This window comes from Ruditapes philippinarum, unplaced genomic scaffold (genome assembly GCF_026571515.1).
Source record: "Ruditapes philippinarum isolate M1 unplaced genomic scaffold, ASM2657151v2 ctg13746_1_1_1_1, whole genome shotgun sequence".
Classification (NCBI taxonomy): Eukaryota; Metazoa; Mollusca; class Bivalvia; order Venerida; family Veneridae; genus Ruditapes; species Ruditapes philippinarum.
In genome coordinates, this window is record NW_026852286.1 from 1,213 (window position 1) to 11,368 (window position 10,156).

Genomic DNA, 10,156 nt, shown 5'->3' on the forward strand with positions numbered 1-10,156 from the left:
ATATTAATATTTTGCATTTTCAACTGATAGTTAAACAAATATCGCAATATTTTTTCCCATTTAATATATTGTTTACATGTGATGACAGCTCGTTAGCAGGCGAACGCTGTGTTAGATTACTTCCGGTCCAGAAAATTCCTTTATTTATCATCAAAACTCATATGTTTACCATAGTAACGATATATAGAAAGAAAATAAATAATTTAAGGTTATTGAAAAAAATCCCAGATTCTTGACAAAAAAATCGAATTAATAAATATAAAGTCTTTAGAAGAGGATCCCTCTTTGAGTTCATTTAAAAGGGAAATAATTTTGCGGAGTTTTAGACAGGGAAACATGAGTTATCATTCGTGGCTAGGGAATATGGCCGACTGAAATCATACAAGCGAGTTTGTAAGTGGTGGGACCAAAAATATCTCTGCTCATTCAAGATGAGCGCTATTTGCAAAATGGCCGCCACATAAATTTGGCGTACATAAATAGCTCATTCAGTCAAATTTTTTTGTAAAGACCTAAAACTTACACCAAAGTGTAAATAAAGTGTCTCTTTTTTCAAAAAATTCGTTTTCATACCCTTCTTTATCCAAGATGGCGTCCAATATGGCCGCCGACTTTATGCAAAACTGTTATATACTCGTAATAACTTGTAGCAAAAATTATGTTTATTGCGATAAAAATGTGTTTAAACATATCAGAAAGAATCAAATCATATGTAAATCATAATTAAAGTAAAGTTAAGGTTTTTAAATTTATGTCGAGACATATCTTTAAAGATATCAAGAAAAACTCATTTTTTTCATATTTCTCTTATTTGGTTTTCTAAATGTATATGCAAATTTAAAAAACAAAAACTTTATTTCGTATTTGTTATTCAATTAAAAATAAAGATTTGTTGTTTGCATGTAAGAAAACCATAAAAATAAGGTTTTATATTTTGTCAAAGTGGGTGGGGTAAATTTATCCGATAATTATATAATAAAAACAACATTTACACTGGTAAGTTATTTCTATTTCTTCGCTTTTTCGGTTAATGCTTATGCAAATGTTCCCTATCAACAAAGTGTTCTGTATTGGACGAAGGTATTTTCTTTGTCTTTCTTTGGTTTATACAGAATTTATTTTAGTTTGATTGTGTAAGAAGCTATAAAATGTATGTCTTTTTTGGGTCAAGTAGGTGAGCTAAATAATCAATAAATGTACAATTCATTAGTATACACCCAGTTATCAAATTTGGTTGCATGATATAACTTTTTTCAAAATCTTGATATTATTTATTAATTGTTAATTGTTAAGACATATAAGAACAATAATTAAATCAACAAACATGCTTTAAATAGCAAACATGCACATGAATAAGGTTGTCCATTAACGCATATTATAAACTCCTCACAATTTCATATTGAAAGTATAAAAAAAATGTAGAATGAATAGTCATAAATTTGACAATACAAATTTCAAAGATCCAGCGTTTTCAACTCTTGTTGCAACGCATTTTAATTCAATTTATCATTAATTTCATGACTTTTCATTTTTACCGTTTGAGATTGTCAGCGACACAATGGAGCGTCTATGTAGAGAAGCCTACTGGATTCATAAGCTAAAGACGTTTTCACCATCTGGATTAAATGCAAAAATTATATACGACATTTAATTATTTCCATAGGTTCTTTTGCGTAGACATTCCATTATAAAATGGTTATATACTTTTCCAATATAATACTTCATCTGTTTTATGCATGTATACACGTTACGTAGCATTCACGTTGTTTCCTATTATTGTTTTTTTTATATATTTTATGTAGGAAATACTTGTATTTCATAATCCGTGAATGTTTATATATCGAAATCTTTATTAACTTTATTAATTTTTAATGGATTTTAATATAACGTAAAGTAACAATGTATATTTCCCGCCATCTTGAACGTTGACGTCGTGTGACGTCTCTTCCTGTTTATTCACTTCCTGTTTATTCACTGATGAAGAACATACTTGTTCGAAATCGATTTGAATAAAAATAACTAATTGTACGCGTGTGGTTGTTCTTTTTTTTATTCATACATGTATATTGAAAGTATGAAACTGGCTTTTAAGCTAACTCAATAAGATAATAATTTTTGCATATATAAAAAAGCTACTATCACACCATCTAATTCTATGTGTTGTGAAACAGATATATCAATGATATCACCTGACCTACATACAGTTTTTGATGACTTAAAATAAAATAATTGTAATTCATCAATTATCTATTTCTATTTTTTATTTCAATAACAGGGCAATGATGACCCTAAGTCACACGCCATTGTTGGGGAAAGGTCACAACTCTTTATAAACGTAGGTTATTGGGTATATCAATTTTGTCATAACATATATGATTTGTGAAATATTGTAAGGATGCTTTAAAAGAAAAAACCTAATATCAAGTTTCTCAGAATTGTTTCTCATGAGAGGACTTAAATAAGTATTAATATTTCTATATGAGTCCATATAAACTTAGTGACCCCTGATGCATGATAAATTTTGACCATCTTGTCCATGATTTCTTAAATATATTTGTAGAGTATTACAAGGTTATGATGATACATAATTAATTTGGTTACTGTAGTTTTAGAGAATACAAATTTATTACAAAAGTCTGTGTAAAATAAGTGATACCCATTTCAAGATGATGGTACACGCTTAGTATCTATGCTCTGTGCATTCCGCTTTTGAGAAGACTTTTTAAACATTTTTACTATGTAAAATCTATGTACACTAAGTGACGAACAGAGAGTTTTATGTAACTTTAAAAGAGGTCTTTACTACTTGGCAATGTTATTGGTATGTTGAACATCTAAGTTTTAAGCATTGTAGTTCTCCTTAAGAGGACTTACATGTGATTTCCTATATAAGACTTTCAAAACAAAGTGCTCCTAATGGCAGCCATTGGTAGGCCTTTTAATCATGATCCTGCAGTCTAAAATGGCTCCCTGGTATGTTACTAATGCTTGCATAGACTTAAAACTGTCTTAAAAATCTTCTCCAAAACTAAAGTTCCCAGAGCAGAAAATTTATCATGAAAATTCACTCTGTGATATTCAATAAAAAATACTAATTATTGGCATAGGACCAAATCACAATGTTTATATGTACTCATATAGAAATATAATTATATGAGTCTTCTTGTGTGAAACAGTTCCTATGACTACCTAGATATTGGGCATGTTTCCTTTGAAGCGAACCTTCACAAATAGTTCATAAATCATTACTGTATGTGGTGAAAAAATTGATACTCCTAACATGATCTTATCTTACTTCTGTATTAAAGAGTTATGGCAATTTTTCCTGCAGTGGATCTTAGGTGAGTGGTCAAGGATTGTTTAATGGGGAACATGAAATTTGAATAATCTTTGACAGACAGTTAGTTTATATTTCAAATCATCAGCAAATATATGTGGGTCAAGCGATACTATTGATAAACTTATTTCACTATACATAGATCATATGATGTATCAGTCTTAATTTTACTTTGTATCTTTTGAAAATACCATGTCTAGATATGTTATTCTATAAATAGGGCTAATTCAATTATACCTAATTACAGTGACATGAAAGTAGATATAACTTTGAATCGTACTGTAACAAGCCTTCAGTAACACTTTGATATCTAATGCAAAATTCATTTTTCTCATTGTGTTGGCTTTAAAGCAATTTTTATTTTTTCGTAAAGAAACTGTGAAGGATTTAATTGTATTCGTAAATAAGACAATATTTAACGCCTGTTTTGTTAATGTATATTCAATCTACTATCGTTACAATTAACTGACAATATTAAGAATATTTCAACAAGTTCTATCTTGCAAACAAAATTTACAACTGACTGTATACATACACATGAATGTATGTGCATTTTAGCACACCCTCTAGACCTGAATGAAGACAAAAATTCCTTAAAAAAAATTAACAGTGAATATTTTCCTAAGAATTCATAGAAAGTTTAACAAAAAGCAAAGAAATAAAATTAACTTACAAACTTCGTTGTTTTTGTTTTTCAATTATCAGATAAATTTACCCCACCCACTTTGACAAAATATAAAACCTACAGATTTTATGTTTACAATAAACACATAGTGTTAATTAAATATCAAATACACTATAAGAAACTAAGTAACTTTTTGAGTTTTGTACAAAGACCTATTAGAAAACCATGTTAGAGAAATATGCAAATATTGGCACTTTTTTGTTTGGCGGCATGGCCGAGTGGTTAACGCAACGGACTAGTAATTTAATGATCGCTAGCCGCATGAGTTCAAACCCTGTCAGGGGCAAGTCGTTGTTTCATTGAGCAAGAAACTTTACACACATTGCTCAGTACTGGTTGGTTCCAGGAACGGATTCGAAAGTGTGTCTTTAAGCTAATAGCTTCCTACACAATCGAACTAAAATAAATGCTGTATAAACCAAATATTGGCACTTTTTCTTTGATATTTTTAACGATACTTTTTGGATAAATAACTTAAAAAGCTTGATTTACATTGTGGTTTACATAGAATTTGATTATTTTTTATATGTTTTTACACTATTTATCGAAATATGCATAATTTGTGATACAGATTATATGAAAAAGAGATATATCAGTTTTGCATAAAATCGGCGGCCATATTTGACGCCATCTTGAATTCTGAAGTGGTATGAACGCTGATTTTGTTAAAGATTTGAATTTTTGTAAAGGAGAAATTTTATACATGCTTTAGTGTCAGTTTCAGGTCTGTACAAAAATTTTCACTGAATTAGCTAATATGTATGTCAAATTTATAACGCGGCCATTTTGAAAATGGCGGCCATCTTGGATGAGCAGAGATATTTTTTGGCCCGCTTCACTTTTAGAATTTCTATAGTCTAAAGATGATTTCCTGAAAGTTTCATGCTTGTATTACGATTTGCACTATTTTGACAGGAGAGACCTTATTTCCCGCTCCACTATAAGTAAACTGGCACAGGGGGAGAAGACAGGAAATTCGGGGAAGGGGGGGGGCGAAATAAAGAAATAACTAGGGACAAAAGGGAAGATACTTACCGTAGCCGAGGAAACAACAACGGATACAAACAAAAGTGTCACTGAAACAGTATGAAACAACAAACGTACACCTTATACATGTATAAGTCTCTTCATCTGTTCATTTTAAAATTATTATCTTCTCAATGACTTTTTTGAATATCCTCTACTTAAAATTTATTTCAGTTAAAATATGTGATCCTTTAATTATAGTTACAACAGCATATGGCTGGATTACAATAAAGTTCCTTTTTAGTAAATTAATAAAGTATTTTAAGAGGACATTTATCAGTAGCTTTAATATGGTATCATCGGTGAAATAGAACTCTTGAAAAATTATTTGTACAAATACTGAATAATTTGAAGTGTATTTCAAATAGTTTCCTTCATAATTCTATTACATTCCTAATTGTCATATAAATATGCATGTATTAATGAAGTCAGTATTTTATCCGAGAGTGTCATTCGCAGTCATTAGCAGTAAACAAGAAGACAAGCCAACAATTGATATATGTTGAGTATTAAAACATTAAAAAAAATAAACAACAGAACTTGTACGAAGTCTATTTGCAACCATCGCATTTTAGGTCAAACACATTGGTACTTTTCAATAGTATTTAATAATGCACAAATTTATTTCACATTAAACTGGGCTGCGTTTCATGGAGAGTCTTAAGTCTTAAGTTTGTCTTAAGTTAAAAATTGTGACAATTTTGCGTTTCAAAGAAAGTCTTAAAAAAGGTCCTAATTTATGACTCCTAAATTTATGACCAAAAACAGTCCTAAGTCTAGAAGTGTTTTAAAGGTATCTTAAGGTTTCCTAAGTCAAAACCACTCCAAAATCAAACAACTTTGTGTTGAATTTTGTTTTGAAAACTATCTAGAATAATAGATAATGGTCTAACTAAGAAAATAAATCCGAACACCAATATCTTTAATTCAGTCATTAACGCTGTACAGACGTTTAAAAGAGTTGTTTATCACATAAACCGCGGCGCAGGAGTGTAATAAAGCCATTTAATAAAAGCAAAATTGCACTAGACGATATTACACTAGTGTAATAACACTTTGACGTCACGTCATTTGAGCTATAAACTTAACGTTAAAGCGCGCTAATGTTAGCGTTACCGCTACAGGCACGTCAAATAAAAGTGACTCTTGTTAACTGTTTAAAATTCTTATTTTATATATGTGATAAATAGAATATTATATTCGTATAGATTCAATACTAAATTTATTGAACTCGTTGAATAAAACAATATTATGCTCGCCAGAGGCTCGCATAATATGATTTTATTCAACTCGTTCAATAAATTTAGTATTAAACCTACACTCATTCAATATCCTCTATTTACATGACGTCGCAATGTAGCGCAAAACAATACGCATCTATAAATAATAATATTACTGCGCGCTGTAAAATTGCAGTTGCGTAGCAAGCAAGGGGGTTCGTTACCATTTTTAGCTCGACTATTCGCAGAATAATCGAGCTAATGCAGTCACCCATTTGTCGGCGTCGGCGTCCCTGTGGTTAAGTTTTTGTATGTAAGCTGGTATCTCCATAACTACTGAAGGGAATGGATTGAAACTTCACACACTTGTTCTCTGTGATTATCTAAGATAATTGGCACAAGTCCCATAACTCGGATTTGCTTTTTTACATAATTATGCCCCTTTTTCGACTTAGAAATTCTTGGATAAGTTTTGCGTGTAAGCTGGTATCTCCATAACTACTGAAGAGAATGGATTGAAACTTCACACTCTTGTTGTCTGTGATTATCTAAGATGATTGGCACAAGTCCTATAACTCTGATTTACTTTTTCGCATAATTATGCCCCTTTTTCGATTCATAAATTCTTGGTTAAGTTTGTGTGTGTAAGCTTGCATCTCCATAACTACTGAAGGGAATGTATTGAAACTTGAAGGGTTTGTACCTTTTCAGACAATTTTATGTATTCATATAGGTAAGCATTATTATACTCAATGAAACACCCTTGTGACAAATTTCGAGCGTTACTGTCCTCCGACAGTTCTTGTTTTACAATGAAATTAAATAAAACGGTTATATGGTATATATTTTCACTCAACATGATAAGAGGAAAATTCATTACTTTTTATACTTGCTATAATCAATTACGGGATTATGCGCGTGCCATTGTATTTTGTAACTTTTTTCAGGAGAGCGAATTGGTCATAAGTCTTAAGTTTAAGACAAAAGATAGGACAGTTACTTGCAAAAACTTGTTCTCCTTAAGTTGGTCATAAGTCCTAGGATTTAGGATTAACTTAGGACTCTCCATGAAACGCAGGCCTGAATAGCAAATAGAAACAGGAATTAAAACTGAATGTTTCCTACGATTATATTAATACATTCGTGTGATTTAAAATTTATAAGGTATGCTGGACATAAGACAAAATGTCAGTAATTTTTCTAATATTAAAATATGGCTAAAACATGCAGAACATGAGGCACACATTTTTACCTGCAAAAACGAATATATCTAGTCTTCCTACTCCAAAACCTCATCATCCCTAAACCGCAATCATAAAGAGGACCGTTTTTTGTTGTTGTTTTTTAATATATATTACATGATATTTTTTAATATATTACATGATATTAATCAGCTATCAGCTCAATTAACGCCTTGCACAATCGGAACATTTTGGCTATTATCATTGATATCCGAAGTTTGACGGAAAGGGCCGAGAAGATGCGATTGATAGATAACGATGAGAGGTGTAGAACTTGTCAAATTAGGCTCATCTTTTATGTTATTACTTATTTTGTAGGATATGTGTGTTCTGAACCATGTGGAGATACACAGGAGTGTCAACATCACCACTTAACACACTGTCACATGCATACACACATTGTTTGTAATAGCGGCCAATGTGAATGCTCAAGTGGTTCCACTGGTAAGTACATGTAAATATGTATATGTAAACATATATTTTTTCACTTTGCTTTCAAGTAACGCCGCTCTTTGTGGAGAATTTCTTGCTTAACTTGTGGATGTTATTATATTTAAGGTCAAGCATCGACTAAAAGTTCTTAGAATATCTATATATGTAGCACACAATACAAACGTATATAAACATTGATCAAATATACATATACTTTTGAAATAATATGCAAACTTTAAGGGTTGTGCAACATGATCGGGGTCTCTTTAAGCCGTCTTCAGCTTTTATTTTCTGTTGAACAAAAAGAAAAAAACAATTCTTTTTTTCAAACTAAGCATACCAGTTAATCTATCTTTGAAAACTGTAAAATACCATTGTCAAGCTCAAAACATCGTCCCAAGAGCTTTTCATAACGCTTCTGTAACGTTCGTTTCTAATCATAGAAGTTCAGGAAACGAAGCGTCCGTTTTAGTTATTTGAATATAGAAGATATAACGGTATATTATATATCGAAGGGTGTCTTACTACGTGACTGTATCATAAGGTAGTTTAAACGTTGTATTCTCAAGTATAAATTTCTGTTGTAGGCACATCATGCACTCAGTTGTCCGATTGTAGCAGTGTTACCTGCAGAGATAATAACGACAGTGCCCACTGTGTGGATGGGTCTTGCCATTGTACTAGAAGACCTGGGGGACAGGGTGGAAATTAAATAAAATTTGATACACCAAAGCATATATCATTAAACTAATACCATAAAATGACATGTTTTTGTTTGTTTCTGTAAATTCATTAAACAATTAAATGCACACAAACATTTCTGTATTTTGATCGATTTGGTAAATTTGTTCCCGGGAAATTATGATATAATTCTGCTTTCAAAAGGTCTTTTTTCTGTATTCTTATACGGGTGCCCATTATGTTAATTATTGCAGACAAAAGTGTAGTTAGTAGAACCACCGTCTATACCCTAAACTAACTAACATGAAATAATACAACTATGTAACTTAGTTTGAATCTAAGTTTACAACATGACTGACTCAGCCCCACCTCGAAATAAATTACACACAACTGGCAAAAATACTATACAAATGAAAAATCATCCGTTTTAAAGACGTATTTAACAAAACTATCATCATCAATATAGTCAATTTTAACATATCGGCAATTATTCATAAAAATCTCGGATTATACGTACATGTAGTTCCAACACATGGTTTAAGATATAAACAAAAACACGTGTAATCATTGACAATTTATATGTATGTAATGTGTATAAAATTTCGTAAAACCCCTAATATTCAAAGTACAAATGTTTAACCATCATTTGTCTGATTTCGTTGCGGATTTGATTTTGGACAAATAAGTCTCGAAGCCCTAGTCCAAGAATTACATCCGTGAGATCTCTGCATGGCATGGTCGTTTTTATGACCGGCGATTTGTTTCTGTATATAAAGTGTAAAATATTTCGTTAAAATAAACCCACAATATTCTAAGTCTAACTGGTTAAGCAAAAATTGTTGATTTTGTCCTATGAAACAACCAAGGCTAGGGCTACGATATTTGGCATGGAATATTGTCTAGTGCATCTGTACCTAGTTATATAGCCCTAGGTTCCACTCTGGGGTTTCCTTATGCGTATATAGAAAAAGAAAAGAAAAATATTCTCTCTCAATCTACAAAGGCTAGATTCCCTTTTTCATGGATCAAAGCATTTCTTAGAAATAGAACTCAGTGTGTTGTTGTTAATAATTATAAATCTGACTGTTGTAACAAGTGGTTTTCAACACGGCAGTTTTTTGGACCAATATTGTTTCTTATATCCGTATTAAGTCCGCGGTCATTTGAGAGACCCAGTGTTTAGGGTTTTGCGAATCAAATCGATGTTAATGAGTAAATTCACTCTCTGAAGTTGTGGTTCCCGCGGGGTTTTTCGTGAAGAAGGTATTGATTTTCCCATAGTCTTTTAGTATAAGAAAACGTCCCTAATTTTACCTTAAAAGTGAGGCATTAAAGAGGAATGAAATGGTTGACACATAAAAATGATCTTGTTATATAGGGGTAGCCTACCAATTTCTTTGCAAAACGACTTCAAGGGGGATTTCAACTCAAACAGTCTACAGTGCTTCCATGCAATAGTTGTAAACAAGTTGTTCACGGCAGTCTGCAAGTGAAGATAGCACTAATAACACTATTTGAGAGGATAATGCTCCAT

The 10,156-nt window shown here is 31.5% G+C and overlaps 1 protein-coding gene across 1 annotated transcript; it reads left to right on the forward strand.

Moving 5' to 3' along the window:
• Window positions 1-7,733: 7,733 nt before the first annotated feature.
• Window positions 7,734-8,766, forward strand: LOC132755349 (uncharacterized). The gene is made up of 2 exons (XM_060746223.1): window positions 7,734-7,953; window positions 8,529-8,766. The coding sequence occupies exons 1-2, from the start codon at window positions 7,749-7,751 to the stop codon at window positions 8,651-8,653; spliced, it is 330 nt and encodes a 109-aa protein (XP_060602206.1). The 5' UTR covers window positions 7,734-7,748; the 3' UTR covers window positions 8,654-8,766.
• The last annotated feature ends 1,390 nt before the right edge of the window (window positions 8,767-10,156 follow it).